The 22445-nt window shown below is 35.3% G+C and overlaps 3 protein-coding genes across 5 annotated transcripts; all 3 read right to left on the bottom strand.

Moving 5' to 3' along the window:
• Window positions 1-1198: 1198 nt before the first annotated feature.
• On the bottom strand, window positions 1199-2416 carry LOC132189998 (glutathione S-transferase-like). The gene is made up of 3 exons (XM_059604862.1): window positions 2156-2416; window positions 2019-2067; window positions 1199-1909 (listed from the first exon to the last, which is right to left on the bottom strand). Exons 1-3 carry the CDS (start codon window positions 2306-2308, stop codon window positions 1449-1451), a joined length of 663 nt encoding a protein of 220 aa, XP_059460845.1. The 5' UTR covers window positions 2309-2416; the 3' UTR covers window positions 1199-1448.
• A 684-nt stretch (window positions 2417-3100) lies between these two features.
• On the bottom strand, window positions 3101-7046 carry LOC132190409 (mechanosensitive ion channel protein 8-like). The gene is made up of 5 exons (XM_059605388.1): window positions 5318-7046; window positions 4982-5105; window positions 4606-4899; window positions 4321-4523; window positions 3101-3543 (listed from the first exon to the last, which is right to left on the bottom strand). Exons 1-5 carry the CDS (start codon window positions 6706-6708, stop codon window positions 3255-3257), a joined length of 2301 nt encoding a protein of 766 aa, XP_059461371.1. The 5' UTR covers window positions 6709-7046; the 3' UTR covers window positions 3101-3254.
• Window positions 7047-7596: 550 nt separating this feature from the next.
• Window positions 7597-18304, bottom strand: LOC132190410 (serine/threonine-protein kinase STY46-like). Of its 3 annotated transcripts, none has more exons than XM_059605390.1 (17): window positions 17878-18304; window positions 17561-17675; window positions 17057-17154; window positions 16544-16660; window positions 15747-15801; window positions 14508-14588; window positions 14306-14416; window positions 13469-13519; window positions 12234-12358; window positions 12048-12155; window positions 10975-11048; window positions 10670-10845; window positions 9884-9979; window positions 8725-8805; window positions 8531-8584; window positions 7992-8126; window positions 7597-7944 (listed from the first exon to the last, which is right to left on the bottom strand). In XM_059605390.1, exons 1-17 carry the CDS (start codon window positions 18063-18065, stop codon window positions 7663-7665), a joined length of 1947 nt encoding a protein of 648 aa, XP_059461373.1. In that variant the 5' UTR covers window positions 18066-18304; the 3' UTR covers window positions 7597-7662. The 3 variants fall into 3 exon arrangements, with proteins under 3 accessions (XP_059461373.1, XP_059461374.1, XP_059461375.1); XM_059605392.1 differs by having other exon boundaries at window positions 7753-7921; window positions 17878-18303; XM_059605391.1 differs by lacking the exon at window positions 14508-14588.
• Between the last annotated feature and the right edge of the window lie 4141 nt (window positions 18305-22445).

Here is a 22445-nt window from a genome sequence, read left to right as displayed (position 1 = left end):
CCGCGCTTACCCAATTGAATCACTTTGGAGGAAGATAAAAAAGGATGCAATGGCACTTTTTCAACTGGATCTGGATCTCTTGTAATTCTATTTTTCAAATTTCAAAAAATTCGGACCATATTAGGGGTGGGGGGGTCCTAGGATGTCAGAGCAAGTGAGCTTTGGAAACTTGCTCGAGCATTCTGAGACCTGTAACAAGTGAACCATTGTGGAGGGCAAGCTGCAGGACTGTCAGAGCCAAGGAAATTTTATATAAGGCCATTTTGGAAGTCTGAGAACTGATTCTCATATGGGGACTTGAGGCTTTGGGTTCACTTCAGTCAGGCCGTTTTGCTTATTAGGTTTGACAACCTAAATATTCTTGCGATAATTCGAGAAATGATTCCTTAATGCAGAAGCTTAGCCTTGGATTGTTAGCCTCCTCGATATATATATATATATAAAAAAGAACTGTGAATTTGTTGTTCCATATTAGTTGTTTAGTAAGTGGGATTCAACTTTATAAATGATTCTAAGGAGTTTCAATTTTAACTTGATTAGTATTGGAGCAGAATAGAAAGTCCCACATTGATTAAAAATCAAGTGTTAATCGTTACATTATACATACAAGGCAATGAAGAGAGAAACCTATTTCATTAGATTTGACGATCGCCTATCTTGAATTGGTCCTTCTTGTAACCTTCTCGATTGCAAGCACCAAATCCTCGACAAATCGTCGAGTTCATCAACGCCACATCATCTTCAACAGCAATGGAAAATGCCATTATCTAAATGAATGCGCCTTGCTTCCAATATATATTTTGTCAGTCACGTGCTTTCAAAATACCTAGCTGAGACAGACAAAGAAGTTACGGTGATAGGCCGCTATTATCACTCAACATTTCTCCACGATGTTGTAGAATTTTGCTTATTTTATTAAAAAAAAAAACATGTGTTTGAATCTTTGATCCATAATAAATTTAGAAGAAAACCCAATCATGTTGGAGTACATGCAGCTGTAGAATCAAACCGACTATGACACTGTATTTTCCTTTCTTCTGATATATATATATATATATATATATATATATATATATATAGTGCTTGAAGACCGTAGTAAATTGATGTATTTGCTTAGGTGTTCTGAAATTGACAGATTATACGAGACCAACGTGGATCATTGGGAGATCAAAATGCCATCCAATCAAGATACCAAACCAAGGAAGAAATTTTATGTTTCAATTATACTAACTTTGAATATTAGTCTCATAAAGAAACACAAAGTTATAGCGGGGCGGCAGAATCCTTCGTAAATTCAGCAAAACGACAATTTGACTGGGTTTCGTATTTAGATATCCTGGACTCAGCAATACCCAAAGAAAAAGAAAATGAAAAAAATGTCTCTGATTGAAGCAATTTATTCAACTAAAACTGATAAAGAAAGACAGACCAAAATCACCAACCAAATTTCAAGCACTCTTCTGCTGCTGCATACCAACCACCTTCTTCCACGAGTCTCGGCTCGAAATCTCGTCCCACCACCTACCCACATTCTCTCTGGAAGTGAAGAGCTCGCCCCTATCAGTGGCGTTCACCAAGTACTGCGCGTTGGGCAAGTGCGAAAGATCGGCCAAAGAGAATTCATCGCCGGCCAAGAACTGGGTCTCCCCCAGCCTCTTCTCGTACACGTCCAGCACCTTGGACAGCTTCTCCTCGTTCTGCTTGATCGCCACCTGGTCTTGCTTGATCTTCATTCGCGGCGCGAACGCGAGCTGAAACACCAAAGCCGAGCTTGGTGGGCTGAAGCTCTGCCCTTCCGCCTCTAGCCACTGGTCTATGGATGCTTTTGCCAGTGGGTTCGTCCCGTACAGACCTTTGTTTCCTTGGTCCGCGTACTTTTCACAAATGTATCGGCATATCGACCGAGACTCTGAAATTGAATTACCCACAACAAAAAAAAATTGAAACCTATCGATTTACATTTACAACGGAGGACCAAATAGAAAGAATGAAGATGAAAAAATTGTGGGTATATTTACCAAAGAGGGAGATGTCCTCGTCTTCAAATGCTGGGACTTGGCCAAAGGGCTGTTGAATTATAGGACGACATGAATTATAGCTTTAGCATAAAAAGAAGGAAACAGAGAGAGACTTATCTGTGTGTATTTCGAAGTACCTGGATCTTGAGGTACTCAGGCTTCTTGTGTTCGCCCTTGGCCATGTTAACGGAGATGAGCTGGAAGTCAACATTTTTCTCAAGGAGACAGGCTAGGACCCTGGACACAGCTGTGGACATGGCTGGTCCGTACACATTCACTGGAGTCGCCATTGGAATACGAGGTTGGATTGGATGGATGGGTTCGGGTTTTGGGTTTATTTTCTGTGTTTAAAAAATGCGTATTCTTGTTTCGTTTTCGACCACTCAAATAAGAGAACTTTTGCCCTACCCCCCGGGCCCCCCTACTCTATCCTTTGCTTGAGCTGAGAGGATAGTTGGCTTGGGATCAGATCAGCCGGTAGGAAAGACTTTAAAGAGGAAACCTATAAAGTGGGCGGCTTAAAGAGCAAGCCTAATTCGACGATCTCATGGGCCCAAGTATGTTTCGGCCTATGGGCATACTGAATAAACCGAGCCTCGCGGTTCCCAATTCTCATGGGCTCAAGTCTGCAATCATTAATGGGCTCCTTCCAAGGGCGTGTAAGGGCAGAAATGACCCAATTCCTTGTGTTTTGGTTGGTTTACCAGACTAACCTACAGCTCCATTTCCTCCACCACCATAAGCTCTACTTGTCTTTATCCTCTCTGGCCTCCTCTCTTTTCATTGTGCACCTCCCCACCTCTTCATCGGAGCTGCAATTTTTTTTTTTTTTTTTAGGTCTTTCTTGGCTTTTAGCCTAATATTTAGTTCAACTTATAACCAAAAACAAAAACATTAGCAAACATGGCGGTTTCCCGTGCCATGATGGAGAGCTACAAAATTGATGAGATTTTTAAAATTAATTTATCGCAAATCCAAATATCTGAAGTGATTTTAAAAATTACATTAATTTTGAGAAGGCACGAAGAAGACGACGTGGATGTTTAGCATTACGCTTAAGAATTAGTGCATTAGTGGCAATCTAACAAACGTGTAATGTATTTTCATTTATGCTTTATCACGGAGATATGAGTTTATCTTGAGTCGGAATAAATAATTTCCTAAATCCTTCATTCTTACAATGAAGCATTCCGAAGTCCTGTACAGCTCTAATAAGCTGTTGTTGTTTCATCACTATCAGCCGGCGCAGGTTGTCCAATTTGAAGGAAGCCTGTTTGATATCGGTGGTGGCATGTTTCGGATGTTAACGTCAAGAGGTAGCATGCGGTATTCAATATCGAGCTCCCTGAACAATTTGATCATCTCCTCAATCAGAAGGGCCCTCCTACTCCATCTCTCCCCCATGTCCTGATAGTTCATTTTGTGTGTAACCCACACTGATACCATCACTTTGTTCATGTCTATCACATCCCTCATTACCACCATTGGAGCTGGCTGCCAGTGCTCATTCTTGCTTTCGATGTACCTACAAATGCAGCAGCCACAAGGCCCACAACAAGTTAATGTTTTTTTTAGAGGATACTTTGTGTTTGAAAAAGTATTATGATACAACATAATTGTGAAAATAATTTTGAATGTTTTGTGTTTTGAATTGTCTGTTAAAGTTTTTATTTTGAAAACATCTGTTTTTCTTGGAAAATGATTTTATGTGGCAAAACATACAGCTTAAAGAAAAAATGTAGGTCCCAACATTATTGCCATCCCTAAATAAGTGGTTAGGTATGAACCACTTGTTAACTTAAAATGAAGGATTTTAAGTTAATAAACAAAGATATAATAATTTAATTAATACTATAACACTTCCTCTTATACGTGGTTCAAACCATCCCTTAATAAATGACGTTCAAACACGTGGATATTTAACTGAAATGAGAAGTGAATGATAAAAGTAAGATTTGAACTCATGAAAGGCCTATATATAGAGGTCAACTATCCTAGCAGTATAAGGGTTAACCTAATAATGTTACACCCTGTGGAAGTAAATCAGTACAAAGTGAGGTAAAATAGTAAGTTAAACATTTGTTTTGTCAATATATTTTTACAAAAGTACTATTTGAGAAGTATTTTGTGTTTTAAGTTGTTTATTAATATATTTATTTTCAATGGATGAATACATATACATATTTTCAATGGATGAATACATATACATAGACCAATATAGCCTATATTTCTAGAAATTAAGTTCCATAGGGAAGAAGGAAAATTAATAAGAAAAGAAAGAAAGATGGATGCCCGTACATACCCTGTTATTTTTTCCTTCATCATGGCAACCTTCTCCACTGGGGTGGAGATATGGATACAGAAATCAATTGCATCTCCCATGTCTGGACTACGATAATAGTTACCAATGGGCTTGGTAGCCAGAATACTGTTAGGGTATATGATCTTTTGGTTATCATATCTCAGAAAAACTGTAGTTAGTATGTTCATCTCTTCAACTACCATCTGAGACCCAAGGAAACGTAATTTAGAACATAAATGAAACACATTCTTATATGAGAGTGCATGATCAAAATCCCCTTTTTACCTGGACTCCTTCAACTTCACAACGATCACCAACATCAAATGGGTGCATCACGAATAGGAAGATTATTGCTTCAAAGACTGTTTTGCAGGTATTCCCGAAAATAAACACCACCAAAAGAAGCTGTGAACTTAAGAAGACAAGAAAGTGGGAGATTGGAACTCCAAGTATAATAAGCCAAATTATCAATATGAGGATGGCTACAAGGACGTTCAGCAAAGTATGGAGTTCATCCACAGCTGTTTTTGTGTCATTGAGAGACAATGCAAGTGCCCTTCTCTCTCTAAATGCATTAACCTAAAACAAAACAATGAAGCATTCTTTATTCCACTAGGAGATGCAGCCCATTAAATCAACAAAGAGCACAAGCATGTTCTACCATCCAGTCTTTAAGGGAGGACTTGCTGATTCCCTGGTTCTCTTTTGCTATTCCAAACAAACTCATCGTCTTCAAAGCTTTATCTTTACTCATAAAGCGCTTCACATCTTGGAGGTAAATGTATCTTTTGCAGCGGTTCACATTTGCATAACAATATATCAGGATCGATAGCAAAGCAAAGGTCTATATTTAGCTAACAAGATAAATATATTCCAAACAACTTCATTCTTCAAAAGTTTAAGGTAATTGAAAATGATAAGTTTAATCATTTAATTAATATTTTAGAGCCTAATTTGATCACAAGAAAAGCCAGGGCAAAAGAACATTAGAACTTACTGCGATTCTGTCTTTGCCACATTTTGAAATATCCTCTTGGCTGCCTCTTTTGCCTGGCATTCACTTCTAATCTGCAACAAAGCTTCATCCTCAATATTGGAATTCAGTATCTGCTCATCCAGAGTGGATAAAGCCCCATGCTGAATAATATTAACCATCCTCCTCATATTCCAAGCTGATATATTCTTCAGATTCAGCTTATCCAGGTGATCAACTGGGATCTCCTCATCTTGCCTTTTAGATATTAACCTCGAAAATCTAGCATTCTTCCCAACAGCAGGAGATTGCAGCCCACCGCTTCCTATCACTCTCCCACTCCTAGGAGGCAAAGTTGCCCCAAGGTCACCAGGCAGAGTAACCCCAGCTTTCTCAAACTCGTGAACCTCAGCCATGGCTTCCTCTTCTTCTACTCCATGTCTTTTTGGCCGACTGGAAAGCGTTTCTATTGCATACTGATTGAACAAAGCCTCCCGGATTCGTTCAAAGAATGTGTTTACATGAAAGTTTGAAGCCAGGACCTTAACAAGCAGAGTCTTTAGAAGCCATATCAGGGTACCCACAAGAAAACAAACAAAAACCTTATTTACATGAGGCAAAATCTTTCTCTTGGTCTCCTTCTTTACCTTGTCATTGAAAATAATATGCCACACAACCAAAACAAGACCCAACCAGAGGCAATTCTGAACGGATTTCCTTAACCCATAAACAAAATACAAGACCCGTTTTCGCAGAAGAAAATTGCGCTCAATAAAGAACACAACCACCCGAATTCCCCAACCCGACACTAAACGTCCACAGATTAATGCTAAAACCATTATCTCCCATTTCCATAATGGAAGGTCCCACACCGTTTGCCTCTTTATAATTGGAACCCAAAGGCTACAAACTAAAGCCGCAATGATCAAAACAAGACTAACCCATTGAAGCAATGTCAGTGAGCTGATTTTCAGTCTCTTATACTCCTCTGGGATGTCTTCAATATCAGGGTCTTCATTATCCTTATCTTCTTTTTCTTCGATCACTCGTCCAGAGTTTACAGTTCTTTCTGAACTTTGACACGGTTCCTCTGGCGGGTCTATCAGCCTAGACTTGGTATTGCTTATCACTGACCTCCACGAATCTCGCGATTCTCGCCGAAACGAAGCATTCGAACTACACCTCAGAACCTCTTCCCCACCCGAGCTCGAGGACCTTTGGCGGTTTTCTTGGTCCGACAGGTCTTTGTTTCTTCGTCGTACAGAATCACTTCTTGCAGCCGTGAATGTCTCCGAGGAAGCTTGATAGTCGCTGCATCGACTTTCACTGCTAATCTTGTTTACTTCGATGGTTTCTTTGCTACAGCCATTACTATCATCAACCTTGAGAACTACTTCTCCTTCTCTTTGAGCCATTTTATTTCAGTGATACATGAAAGCTTAGCGTTCCTCGCAGGCCGTGGTTTTTTGGCAGAAGAAAAAAGCTTGGTTTCAAGGAGTTTCTGAAAAGGTTCCATAAAAAGAATTCGACGCGGTTCTCAAAAGCATTAAAGAGTAACAGTTCGTGGGGTATATTTGTTTGCCCATCTAAAGTGAAAAAGAACAACCGACTTTAACTCTATGACCCACCAATACCAAGGAATCTCGACTGCAGAAGTTTTCATGTGAACAGAGAAGGCATCCGATAATGGCTGAGAGGGAGGTGTCCGTTAGCAATCGGAAAAAGGAGCATCGAGCCGAGCACTACATCCGTACATGTCATGTCATAGCACAGCAATGCTCTTATGTGGTAATTTATTTTAATTTTCTATTTTTTGCAGACTATTACTTAAGGGAATATCCTATTCTTACACACTGCTCAGAAAAAAAAAAAAAAAAACCTATTCTTACACACTGGCTGTGACCTGATTTATATTAATAAAAGACATGGCTTAATTTTCCCTCCAAATTGAAAGAAATTTCTCAAATATGATTCTATTATTACATGCATATTTAATAGAACATATAAGAATCTCATGCTAAAGACAAATATAACTTCTATTGACTGGATCAAAGAAATAACAAAGAAGATTTCACGGCAAAATGCAAAATTCAAGCAAATTCGGTCCTCATCTAACCTCCACTTTATAAAATTTCGCAAGAGGTAGCTACTTGAGAAAAATTGAGAAATTCAATTCTTGATAGCCATAGTTCAATTCTCTCGGGGAAAATAAAAGGCTAATGGACCAAGCGAATGGGTTAACTGTTCAAGCAAGGGGGCAGACCAAATTTCATTCAACCAAATATATCTAATCAAAATTTCACTAACCAAGCTTATAAAATAAATAGATTATCAATGAGAATTAGTTTCTAGACAGTTTAGCTGTTCTCTTATTGACATATGGTGTATGTGCGTGTCAAACTGAACAGCATTTCCCTGGTTGGGCTGACAGAAGCGATTGGATTATACATTGTGGTCATAATTAGATTTACAAAACTAAGAACCAAATCAAGAAAATATAAAGTGAACAAGATCGTTAATGTGTTATAAACAGTCTTCTCACTTGCCACTTCAATGGCTGCTCTGCCCAAAAGCAGATACTCTTCTAGACGATTTGCGCTTCTGCCGGTGCATTGTCTCGTCCTCAACCTGTTACAAGATAACAAAAGTTCCTAAAACCCTCAAGTTTTGAAGAAAAAGGACAGATAAGTGTCTATACCATCTCGGCCATGTGCTCCAAAATTTCTATAATCTCTGAGAATTCTGGTCTCAAAGATGGATCTTGCTGCCAGCATCTCTCGAGCAGTTCCACAAGCTTTGGATGAGTATTGGCCGGAATTGTAGGCCTCAGACCCTGAAATTCATGTCACCAAATCCTTTTCTTAATTGAAAGTGCTCCTAATAATTTCCATTATCTTGCAATGCCAGCTACCTTCATTAGTAATTTTTAAATTATCTAAAAAAGTAAGAAATAGACTAATCTATACACACTTCTTTATACTAGCAGGCACACATTCTTCAGAGTGGACCAAAAGCCCTCTTTGTAGCCATGGAGGTTAAGTAGTTGTGCCACCCTCTTAATGAACAAAGGTTCTAGTAGCAGTTATATTATTGTTGGTTATGGGTGGTGAAAAGGGGATGAACTAAAATTGTTTGTAGACCACAAATATTAAAAAAAAAAGAAGAAAAAACCCTTGTTGGGGCAGAAGAAGATTCACAAAATTTGATATACAATATCAATATTTAGTGGAGGAATACCTTCTGGACCACACCAACTGCTGCTTGTAATGGGGTCAAGTGCTCATATGGAAGCTGGCATTTTAGTCAGAAAACACAGATGATTCATATGATTTCTGTGCAACCATCAAATTGTAGAGGTGAAGAGATAGCAAAACAATAATCTGAAGAGAGCTATATTTTCTTTGCTCCCACAAAAAAAGGTGGCTCACTACCTTTCGTGTAAGCAGCTCCCACAGTAAAACTCCAAAACTGAAGACATCAACTTTGTGATCATACGCTTTATGTTCAATGAGCTTCCATGCATCAACAACAAACAAACATGTCAGACAGCTGGGGAAGCTACCAAAGGCCAAAGGCACATAATAATCATCATTGTCATCAATTAAACCATGCAACATTATCTCTTTCTTCCATATACACAAGCAAACCTATGAAAGTGTTGAACAAATCCATGTATTAACTTTTAAGAGTAAAAGAGCTATCGAGAGATATACTACAAAACTATATCAGTTTGTCTCTTGCTTATAGACTGCCATCTCTAAGACTCATGTCTATGGTTCTAAAAACTAAAGCAGACTGGATGATTCATTATGGTCAACTGCTAACTGGGACCCATACTGGTCCGGTCAACCCCTTAAAACTGCAGTTATCAAAAACTGGCAAAAACCATCAACCCAGGGGTTTAACCATTTGACCCGTCAGACCATGATTTGCTTGTCTATGCTTTGTTATTTCCTGATATAAGTTCTAAAAATTTGATTGGAATTGTTCAGTTTTTTTTTTTTTGGATATTTCTCAGTAGATTTTTTTATAAATTTTACAACATATTTTATTTAATTTTTCAATTAATTAATAATTAAATTATAAAATGTCATGGTCCGACCCCGTCCTATGAACCTTGAATGTTTCACTTTTTCCATCCCCTCAATGGTCCTATTTCTAAAACCTTGCTCATGCCTTCCATGGTGCACCCTTATCTCAATGCTAGTAGTATCAATAATTTGTTCCAATCATTCATCTATTCGTACATTGTTTGAAACCAAATTCCAAGCCCTTATCTCATTGTCTGGAGCATTTTCATTCCTGTCTCTCTCTCTCTCCCTCCCTCCCTCCCTTATCTCTTTCTTTTATGTTTCCCGTTCTTTTGGGGTTTTATGCAATAAAAATATGATATTTTCCTGCAAACCATATTCATATTTGTATTGCAGGAATTGCAGAAGGAAAACAGGTATTTACATAGTACAATTGCCTTACTTGGAAACTTAATTGAAAGGTACAAGAACTAGAAATTTATGCTAAAAACTAGATATCCTTTTGCTATCAAGTAATAATGTTCAAAAGCCATGAATATACGTGTCTATAGAATCAGACCTCTGGAGCCATCCAGCGATATGTTCCAGTTTCTGCAGTCATGCCACCAGATTGTGCTTGCATTCTAGCAACGCCAAAATCAGCAACCTTGACAACCTGGCAGAAAAGGTATTTGGAAATTTAGTAGATAGAAACTTAGACCAGCCTTAAATCTATGTATACAACCATAAAACAACCTCAGAAAAACTCCTATCCAGAAGAAGAAATTAATCAAGGACAAGCATGCATGTGACTACCCTCTACTCTTAAAGCCTAAAGAAAACTGAATATTAATCTAAAAGAAAAACATGGGCAAAAAAAAATTGGTGGTAATCAATCCATTAATACCTAATCAGTTCCCATGCTTGAAAAACACATCATTCAAGAAAACTGTAATTTGAACCCCACATTTTAAGTTCCTATTAAACTTAAATTAATGTCTATTAACATCCTAACATACTATCTGCAATTAAGTGCTATTTTCAATCAGGGGTCACTAGTCAAAATTTTAAGTTACAAGACAAAATCATAGTTAAATCTGTCCCTTTATTCTCAGTTGATATAGAAGTCACTTATAAAAGAGAGAGAGAGAAAAAGAAAAAAAAAAAAAAAAAAGTGGATATATCTGTCTTTTAATTTAAGCAAACAAGTCGACTAGGGTTCAGGCATCCCAATGAAACAAATGTTTACCCATGTCATCATCAGCTATGATGGTTCTGAAGCAGAGGACCAGGATACAACAATGTCTATAAACACAAAAAGCTATAGATTTAAAAAGCAAAAAACATAAAAATGTAAATCTCTTACTCCATTTCCATCAATCAAAAGATTGGCAGCTTTCAGATCGCGATGGATTATATTATTTTGGTGCAAGTAGTTCATTCCCTCAGAAACATCAATTGCTGCTCTGATTAAGGATGGAGGTGTCAAAACACTCTTTTGTTTATGCAGGAAGTCATACATGCTTCCACCAGACATGTACTCTGAGAAAGAAACAAACAAATAAACAAAGGAAAACTGCCAAAAAAAAAAATTACCGATCATTTATACATAATCAAAATTTATAACTATTGAATAAATCAGGGCATGTAGCATAAAAAAACTAAAGTTACCCGTGACAAGACAAAGGCCTGGAGGACTTGTACATGCCCCGATGAATTGAATAACATTCTTGTGCCGGATATTCCTGCAAGTTTCAAAAGAAGAATTGAAAGAGTGAAAAGTAGAATAATATATCTAAGAGTAGGCTATGGATAACAGCCTTTCTTTTCATAAAGATTCTTGAAAATACTGACTAAGCTCGATAAAAAGTAAATACAGAAGACCCTCCATCCAGAGTTGTGGGATTTCAAAATATTTACATTATTAAAAAAAAAAATAGCAACCGCTCAGTTTCTTTATAAATTCAGTCTCATATTACATTATAGTAAAGAGAAATGCTACACACACTCCCACTCCCATACTCCCAAGTGCATACTCCCTAAAATAGCACTAAAAATCACTATTAAATTTTGGATGGATCACTATTGGATTTTGGATCCAATGGTGATTTCTAGTGCCACGTCAAGGTGTGCACTTGGGTGGGAATGAGAGTGTGTAGCATTTGTCTTCTAGTAAAAGGAAATGATGATAGGAGAAAATGTTGAATCATATCAAGTGATGCATTACTTGCCAATAACAAAATAAATATCTTTCTCTTTCATACACACATACACATGTTTCGGACAAGGCCTCCAGTACCATAGTGTTTATGGGAAACTGGGGAGGGGAATCTCCAGTACCATAGTTAAGTCTTTACAACCTGCACTGCGTGGCCTCTTTGATAGCAGATTTCAATCTGGACCATACACATTTCAACAGCTAAAGGTGGCGCAAATATATAATAATGATTGAACCAGTAATGTTCTTACATTTCCCACCATAACAAAGAACGAGTTTACCTATTCAACCACTATCTCACTTGATTGAGGAATATTACAAAAACATTCAATGACCTAACAAGCAAAATGATTAGATTATTACTAGGAAATTGAGGGATGTGTTCATTATAGTAACAAATGAACATCATTCAAGAAAGCCTTCCTGATATATAAACATAAATTGCGAAGGAGGTAGAACACAGAAGAAAAAGATGATGATTATGAAAGTAGTGCTTGTGGAAGAAACAAGATATGACATAACAAACCTCATAATATTGGCTTCTTGAGCAAATTCCCTCTGCATGTTTTTATTTAAGTGCTCTGCCCTCAGAACTTTAATTGCCACATCTTGATTACAAAAAGTACCTTTATACCTGCATGAATCACAATCATACTATTCAATGACTACTCATAAAAAACAGATCACAGCTATAGAGAATGAAATTACTCACAAGTCACAAAATGAGACAGATGCAATTTTCTTTTCATATTTCAACAGGCTTGTATCAATTTCCCAGACATTGATTCCACCAGTGGATACATTTACATTATCTCTCCCAGTTTGCTCTTGCTCCCCCTGCAACAGGAACCCAATGACATTTCAACCAAGGTTGCTTCTGCTGTGCACTCCAACATATCAAATCTAATTAGATGCGGAAAGCATACATAACTTTTAGCATCACTAATTTGCATAGGTTAGCATGGTATGAAAAGATGATCAAAGATCAGACATGTAAGGACTCCTTATACAGTGATTCCTACTAGTTTGATATATATCACAAAAAAAGTTGGTTATGATAACAGAAAAACAGCAGAGTACAGATATGAGCTTTCAATCTTAACTAAATTTAAGCTAAAGTATAATCTTTTAATGATTCAAATTCTGTTTTTGTCCTACCATAGAGACATTTAATGATAATGGATGCTAGTTTTGACCAGTAATTAGAAAATTCAAGTGACCCTACTTAAAGGGCTAGTGTCCAGAACGTATCTCTAAAGATTCTGTTAGCACATATTAAAACCAAGCCCTATTAGGATTGCAGAGTAAAAGCAAATTGTTGTTTAACATTTTGATACGATTCATGATTTATCAACCCTTCTGAGATAACTTCATTCATTTCATTCTAAGATTAACCAATAACAATTGCTCTCACTCCCTTTTTTCCACATCTACATATTCTTGGGTGTAATTTCATAACCTTTTCTGGAATATGGATCTATAAAATTTGCTCTTTTTTTTTTTTGGTCTCGGAACAGTAACAATAACTCACTACTAACTGCATGTCTACCATTTTCCAATTTCCAAGAAAGCTCCAAGTCCTTTTGTCAACTATCAGAAACCTCACATAGGAAGCACTGGCATCAGAACAATGTACATTATTCACAGAAGCAGGATACTAGGAGATCATGAATTTAACTATATCAAGCAAGATGGGACATGTCATGGTCATATCCAAAGACAGATCTCAAAGTTAAATATGTTACTTTTTTCAGCCTTCAATGTCATAACATATTGAGACTCATCCTGAATTAACATGACCTATTAAGGCAACTAAAACTGCAGTTATTTGGAATCGCCTCAATCGATCACAAACGAAACATCCAAAGAGTAACCATCTTTGAACAAAAATTTGAAATCAAGTGAACAATGTAAATTGTTCCAACAAGTAGTCTGTAGAGGAGATACCTGAATTCTTGGTAATTTCTTTAGCAGTGTATTTCTAAGCTGCTCGATCTCCTATAAGCATAGACCATGCACATCAGTCAAGCAGTTCACAAGGAATTACAAAAGAGGCAAAAACAGAGAATGTAACTATATTTTCTTCAATAATTTAAGAAAACCACACCGTAACTTGAAAGCTCATAATAACACCCCATTAAGACTGACAAATGATAACCTATGAATAAAATATTTACGGAAAACTTCACAAAACTCTCCTGAACTTTCACGAGTTTTGAAATTAAGCCCCAAAAGTTCAAAAACTCTCAATATAGGATATCAAACTTTCAATTTTTTACAATATCCCCCCTCCATTAGGATTTTCCTTTAAATCTTGTCAAAATTTTCAAAATACCCATATTTTTCTATTGAAAAAATTGCAAAGCTTCAAGCGTAGGTATTTTTGCAAATTTTGTTAAATCCTGGCCAATGCTTAAATCTCTGTAATTTTTTATTTTTTGATTTTTTATAATAAAACATGAGTATTTTGGAAATTTTGACAGGATTTAAGAGAAAATCTTAAAGGAGGGGTAACATTGCAAAAAATTGGAAGATTAATATACTAAATTGAGAATTTTTGAACTTTGAAGGGTACTTGCAAAAGTGATGAAAGCTTGGGGGGGTTAAGTGAAGTTTCCCTAAATATTTATGTTCAATCAATTGTATAAAGTCACTACTAAGCATTTAAACAATGCATATTTGAATTGATTCCATGAAATAAATGAATATTCTTCCCTAGGACTAGAAATTAATTGATGAAAAAATATATTACAATCAAGAAAATGAGAACAAATAAAGAAATACCTCAAGTGCCCAGCCATCAACAACAAAAACATCCAAAGAGTAGCCATCTGTAGTGGAAAAAGCATGCGCTTCTTGAATGTTCAAGCCAACGTCAGACAGTAAGTAACTCAGCTGAAAATGCACCATCACTAATTAAAATAGTAACTGAAAAGAAAGAAAAAATATCAATATAGATAGTATTGATATAGATAGAATATCTTACTAGTAAATTACTTTTGGAAGTTCCACATATAAGTATCAAATCAACTATTCTATCCATCATCAGATCTTGCAGAAGCCTGATCTGTTGCAATCTGTCTTAAGGCATATGAATTACAGAGAACTTGCTTTGGTGGTGACAAAGATACGTATGAAACAAGGGTAAGGGTGCAAAGAAGTAGATGTTTCTGTTACTTGTGAATAACGGATCAAAACATATGGAGTGAGATCCACCATAATATGTATTTAGTGGACATTGAAAATTCAAAAATTTATAAATAAAATCAGGACTAGGCAACATATATAAACAGAAATTCAATAAAACTAGGAAAGAACAAGAAGATAGTAAATCTTATTGGTAAATAAATCCTTAGGACTATGGGCAGGAGACTAAAAAGAAAATGGAGGATTATGTAACTAGAACATGATGGATGAAGGAGAGAAATGCTTCTTTAGTGTTCCAATTGACGGATAACTACCAATATACCAAAAACTACTATGAAATGTCAAAACACCAACCAAGCTTCTGCCACACAACATCGAGACCATAACAAAAATGTCCATAAATAAGCATGGTGAAAGAAGGGCCTCAAGAAGGACGAGTAAAAAAGAAACAATAGAGTCAAACATAGAGCACTAAAGTTTGAGAGAACAAATTGAGCATAAGATGAATGAAATACAGCAGTTTTTTTTTTTTTTTTTTTTTTTAATGTATTAAGTACAAGAAACTCAACAGCAAAATATCAAATCATTTCTAAATAGCAGCAAGCATTCTAGATGCCCCCCACTAAAGGTTGAAGTTTGGGGAGATGAAAGCTTGGCTGCCACACGGTTCTAGGAGTCACCAGCAAGTGATTCAAATCAGGTCCAGTAAGGGGTATGGATCTAATGTTACATTACTGAAGCAGATTGTAGAATTCCAGCCTTCAAAACAATAATGCCCATTAGCAGCATCAAACATATATCTCTCTTGTGCAATATATTTATCACCTTGTTCAAAAATTTGAATCTCAAGTAGATGCCTCATAAACGTCAAGAATATTCACATGCCACATATTATGCAGCACACATCTAAGAAATAATGCTAAAATAAGAATTAGAGCTATCCTGGATATGTTTCTGATGCTGAAAACAGTGGACATTGGAAGGTATACAACACAGATGATTCCAAGAAATGGTTCAAGACCTAGAAAGTTCAACATGCTCCCTATGAGACAGAGAGAGAGAGAGAGAGATCAGCTACCTGACTGAAAAGTTTGGGCTTGTCATTTGTTGAAATTGTAATTTCATGCATTGCCCTGCAAATTTTGGAAACTATTACAGTGTTAATTAACTAAACCTATAAAAGCTTCAAGCAATCTATGAAATTTTTTTGTTTATGGTAAAAATATTTGAAGATCTCATCATCCACAAAGAAAGCAAGCAACATTAAGTTGAATATAGATGAGAGAAAAATCATAAGAAATACACACATACAAAATAGAATGTATAAATAATAGGATACATATTGCAATGTCTAAGAAAGGTCCAAGGATATATAACTGTTCAAAGCAAAGTCACAAACCAGTAGGAGTTAAATGTGTAGTTTTCCCCAACCAGGAGAGAATATCTGATGAAGCCACGGATCTCAACTTCTTCTGGTAGGAGAAAACTTACGTACTAGAAAGACTTATTCCTCCTCAAACTTTACTGTCGGGATCCTGAAAATTTCAATGGTATGAATGGAAATTTTCCCAACTCTTCTCATTTACTTTTACAGAAGAGACTTCATACCTATTGCATCAAACCAGAAATTATTCTTTTTCTTGAACTATCTAGTATAATAAAACTTCTAAAATCCTGCCAAACCTAATGCGCCCATGTCAGTATTGCAACTCGTATCTATAAAGTATCCACATCAATGTTGCATACCAAATTTTCAACACTAATTTGAAAGACAAAAAATATATGAACAGTACAATAATTGGCCACAAAATATCATGTTAAGGACAATTAGAGAAAAATCTCAAAATCAGGAGAAAACCTTTTAAAATTCTTTACCGGGAACGAAGACAAGTATCAGTCATGCCATTTTGCGTATCTTCAACATGTAAGTGGTTGACTTCAAGAGTTGGTTCAACATCAGTTGACGGACCAAAGGCAGGCGGTGGATGAACACTGAAAAAGTATACACAATGATGCAGTCTATCAAAATATTATTCATCAAAAGCTACCTACCACGAAACAAAATTATGCTTAAATAGATTAGGGATTAAACCCTAACCCTAGTGACACTAAAATAATATAAAGCCCGATTAAATTAACATAACCCAAAGTCTGAAAAATCAAACAATATAACACTGAAAAATAAAATAACATAACAATAAATGTGACAAAATCAAAGTGCCAAAAGTTAAATCTCCAGCTCTCAAGGCTGGTCATCCTACGAGGCTACGATATTAGGGTCCAAACACACATGTAATCACTTGCTTGTATCCGGTAGCCCCATTACACAAGTTATTAAATAACTGATAATCCTCATTAAAGAAATAGAAGGAGGCCATTTAACCATACCACTTTTCGCTGGAATGATCAGAACATTGAGCATCCACTTTCATTTGGGAGTTCGAATGAAAAGAATGACTACAATTTCCACCCGTAGAAAAATGAACCTGCATATGTTCAAGATGCATTTGGCCAATCACAAGTGATTTCAACAACAACAAAAAAAAAAAACAAAAACAAAACAAAAATTATAGAAAAATGAAATTATAATAAAATTGCGTCCAGTTTTTTGCATGGTCAATATGTCAATCACCTCAAGAGACCTATAGAAAACCAACCATTTCCAAAAATGTGCCCAATTCTAAATCATCCTGGTAGTCAAACTTCATAGTATAAATGGAAATAATGAATTATATAGCAGAGTATTAAATCAACACTTATTAATCCAGAAGCTTAAACTTATAGTAAATGGTGAATTTAATTAATATTTTAACAAAGAAAGAGGAAAATTCAGAAGAAAAATGCATAGAGCCAAGAATTTTTTATCCAAGCACAGTTTCTCGTATAAATTACCTCCACGACACGGACTTCAATTGCATGTCTGGTGGCAGGGTCGCGTGCCATATGCAATAATCTTTTGTGCATAAGAACATCTAGTGCCCTCTCGGCATTCACATCCAATGCATACCTATTATTAGCGAATTAGATCAATAAACACCAGCTCTGATTGTAAGTACTCCACAACATCAACACCTTTGATATGGAGGTCCATTCTTGAAAGCCACAATTAAGTACTCACACATAAATAAATAAATAAATCACCAGTTGTGAATTTTGATAATTCAACTAATGATCAAACAAAAGATAGTAAAGTAAAGGTTTGGGGGAACCTAGCAGGGAGGCGATGAAAATGCGCCCAAAGCTCATCCTCAAAACCAGGAAGACTGGTCTCTGCGAAGCTCAAGTCTCTGAGACGATGAAGAACTTGATTGTACACTACGACCTTCTGCCTCTGCTTCCGACTAAGAGTCGGCGCGAAATCCACGGCTCTGCTACTGCAGCTCTCTGTATCTTCCATGATCACCGCCGAAACGACGAGCCGTTCGAAACTTTTAACAGGAACGCTCCAAATGGTACCGCTCAAAGGCACGGTTCCAACGCGAAGTGGAGACTACCGCGCAAGGAGAACGAAATGATGGAGAAAAGGCAAGAATGGCTTTTGGAAATTGGAAGTGTGCTCTTCAGTCTCCGGCTCTTCAGCTTTTCTTGAACCGCTTGATTGGTTACTTATAAATAAAGAGCATTAAAATGTATTGGCACAATTTGGCTCCTCCAATGACGATCGATTCCTACAATGCACGCTCGCTTTGCTTATATCACCGCCTTTTAGATTTAAAAAGGTCAATAATGACAAGTACAAACAATGTCTTCTATCATTGAAAATGACAAATAAAGTCTAAAGATATTGAGGTGGATAATCTCATCACACCATGACCAACCAATTTTACTTCTAAATTTTCTGTCATAATCAACTCTCAACCACTACCGTCGCTCACATCAACCAATATAGCCGTGGATGATGTATTTTGGGAGTTGTTTTTTATTTTATTTTTGTTTGATTTGACAAAAATGTGAAAATTATTTCTTTCCTAATGTTTTATGTTTTGTTGTTTGTTTTATTATGAAAACTTTAAACAAAAGATTAAAAGAAAAAGTTTAACAAACCGAGCATAACTCTATTTACTAATCAACTTGGCTTTATATAATGTTTAAACTTTTTTAGATAACGATTTTAACTTTTTAATTGTGATGTGAATCAAATATAAAAATAGTTTGTGAGTGTTTTGTATTGTTTATTAGTTTTTTTTTGGGTCCTAAAAAGCATTATCAAACGAGTCCAAAGTTTTTTTTGTCATAACTTAGCAAAGTTGTGGTTGACTTTTCCTCATTGATTTTGTGTAAACTTCCAAACAATCATCAATAATATTAATCTTATCTAATGTACAAAATTTTAACATAAATAAATAGAACACAAATTCATGGACAAAAAAAAAAAATAATAAATACAAGAGTGGTGATGGTATCAAACAAAATCCTTCACAAACATGCCTGTATCTCATTAGCATAGAATCATAAATTTTTAATTTTATTTCTAACCAAATTCTTTATACTAATTAACAAGAAAAGCCATCAATCCCTTTTTCTTAAAATTAACCGCTTTTCAAAGCTCAATAGAGTTTATGCATTTCCAAATTCACACACCAAAAAAAAAAAAAAAAAAGTTCTAAGATTCATTGTGGGGGACAAAATATTCCTTTGAGGGCCAGTCATTTTACATTTATTTACAATATGGGATCACCCCTATGTAAGCAAAATATTTGACTCCCTTAAATAAAATGAGACTTCTTCTTCTTCCTCCAGACTGCTCTCTCATAGAATCTCTCTAAGAGATTCTCATGTTTCTCTCTCTATATATCTCTCTCTCCTAAGACTCTCCAAGTCTCTCCCACGTCTTTCTTTGAGACTCTCTCTCTCTCTGGCATGCTAATTCATTAGAAGCTAGAGACTATTTTTCATTATTTATCTTACTCCAAAAGTGATTATGCTAACTTAAGTTTAGGAGAGTCTTTGGTTTTGGCCAAAGACTCTCTGACCTTTTCTATGTTTGCAATAACAACATTTTCGTATCAACGGAACCCCATCTCAACTCTACCACGAAGATGATTGTTTAGATAGTGGATCCTTGAACCTAAAACCGCTCCCAACATACATCAATAAAGGTAATATTATCATAATTGAGTTCTAAACCAGAAGACTTAAAAGTTGAAAGGTATTTACATAAATACATTTGAAATTTGAACAGTGTATAGATTTCTAATATTCAAGTTTATGAAGGAAGCATCAAATATGTGCTTGGGAATTTCAGGATATTCAAAAAAAAAAAAAAAAAAAAACCCCTATAGTCAGGATAATTAAAAAAGAAAAAAAAGAAAGAAAGCTCCCACCCATCTCGGGTATCTTTCACAATAATATTGCGATATGTACTTTTTAAATAATAAACCGATTTTTTATTTATGAGATTCTTGCTTCTGAGCAATGTGCTCTGAACATACGTTGATTCGTTTGACTATGAAATGAAATCTGATGCTTATTACAAAAAATAAAAATAAAAATAAACCGATTTTTTTACTCATAATTTTAATAGTTGAACATTGAACCGGCTTTTAATAATTTCATTTTCTATTTTTGTTAATGAATTAAATGTCTTAAATGCCTTATGATCTCTCTCTTTATTAAGACATGATTTTTCCTTTTATTATTTCAGTTCAAAGAGTGCGTGAGATTGAACTGGTTTTTAATAATTTTATTTTCTATTTTTGTTAATGAATTAAGCGTCTTAATGCCTTATGATCTCTCTCTTTATTAAGAGATAATATTTTTTAAATAAATAATTAAGCATTGAATATTAAAAGATAGGATGAAAATACGACCTATAATAAAAATAGGATGAAAATACATTTAAATTATAAAATTAGTTAAAAGAAAACAAGCATACTAATTATCTAGCACTAATCAATATTATGTATCTCTGTCTTTGCTCCCTCATCCTGTACATCTTCCTTTTTATCGGAACGCTCCCTAGCTACATAAGGCGCAAGCCTGATAAGCCTCGATGAATCCATCCAGCGGCGGGCAAGATCAATAAACGCTCCAACTCCTGGCTATTTGCAGCAGGCGTCAACTAACCCAAAAAAGAAAAGAAAGGAAAAGAATATAATCAGTTCATATCAATAAACCCACTAAGAAGATGAAAAAAAACGATGAACATATATTAATATTTAATTAAGAACATACCAGGGCCAATAATGCCAATAAAAAAGGGAATGGCGTAACAAACAAGTGCTGGGATTGTTGTTGCCAAAAACTCTCCACCCAAATTCTGAAGAAATTCACAAGAATTTCTTGTATGGTGCCGGAGCTGTCATCTTCTAACTTCAACTTGAGGTGGGACACGAGCAAACAACAGAGTGCGCACACAAAATTCAAAATATAAATATCATCTACGATGCGAGTGCATAGGAGGTAAAGGCTCGTTTGGGAGTGCAATTTTAAAAATTGCATTTTTAAAAATTGTGTTTTTAAAATCGCTACTTTTTGAAATCGCACAGGCGTTTGGTAAAACATGCTAAAATGTACTTTTTTTATCAATTAAGTGTTTGGATAACATTAGTATATAATTGCGGTTTTATGACCAAATTACCAATAAGGACATTTCTTTATAATAATAAAATAACTAACATTGTCTATAAGCCTCCATTTTTAACACCTATGCAAACAAAAGTATGACTTATAATTTGATATTAACTTTGAGTTTTCTACTTAGACAATTATATATTGCTATATTACTTGTTTCTATATGCTTTTTTGTTTTTGTATTTTTTTTTTCTTCAAACATATTCCAAACATACATATAATAAAAAATACAAGAACAATCCATCAAATTAAACTAATAATATTTACAAAATTTAACTGTTACATAATTTACCAATAATTTAAATTAGTACTTGATAACTGTTTATTACCCATTAAAAAAATATCACCAACTGCTACAATGCAATACTCATTAAAAAATAAAAATAAAAATCCATCACAAATTGTTACTGTACAGTACCTTTAAAAAAAAAAAAAAAAAAAAAAAGAAGCCATAAAAAATTGTCACTGTGCACATCACTATGTAGTGCACAGTGAGTCAGTGACTTGAGAAAAATCATCATCTTGGTCACTTTACAGCATTTTTTTTAAAAGAAAAAGCCTCACACGGTTACTGTATACGCACTATCACATTACTGTGCGTGTACAGTGATCTATCATTGCATACTATGATGGATTGTAGATCATTATGCATGCATGGTAATCTAAATAAAATTTTGAAAAAAAAAAAAAAAATCACAACTTTACTTTGTAGAAATGGTCGAAGAACATAAACGCATATATAAAAAAGCACAATAATCATACAAACCACATAAAATAACACCGAACATCAAACAGTGGAAAGTTTTACAAAAGCAAAAGAGTTATATGGAGAGAAAGAAAATATTAAGGTGAGATTATTACCTGGTAGAGGGGCAGAGAGATGGACAACAACGACACACACTGTTACAGGACGGAGAAAGGATGAACGAGACAGAGAGGATGAAGAAAAAAAAGAGAAAAGAAGGGTTTTAATATATTTTAGGGGGTATTCTTGGTATTTTTTTCATTCCCGCTCAATAAAAGGTAACTATTGCGCCAAATATATTTTTAATAGAAATCGTGATTTTGTTTTAAATTCGCACTTTTTCAAATAAGCACCCTTTAATCAGCTTATGGAAATCGCAGATTTTTTTGCGATTTTAAAATTTGCGTTTTTAAAACCGCAATCTCAAACACTCTAAAATTGCGATTTGGTTTAAAATCG

Source organism: Corylus avellana, chromosome ca8 (genome assembly GCF_901000735.1).
Source record: "Corylus avellana chromosome ca8, CavTom2PMs-1.0".
NCBI classification, from domain to species: Eukaryota; Viridiplantae; Streptophyta; class Magnoliopsida; order Fagales; family Betulaceae; genus Corylus; species Corylus avellana.
This window is presented reverse-complemented; position numbering and strand designations above follow the sequence as displayed.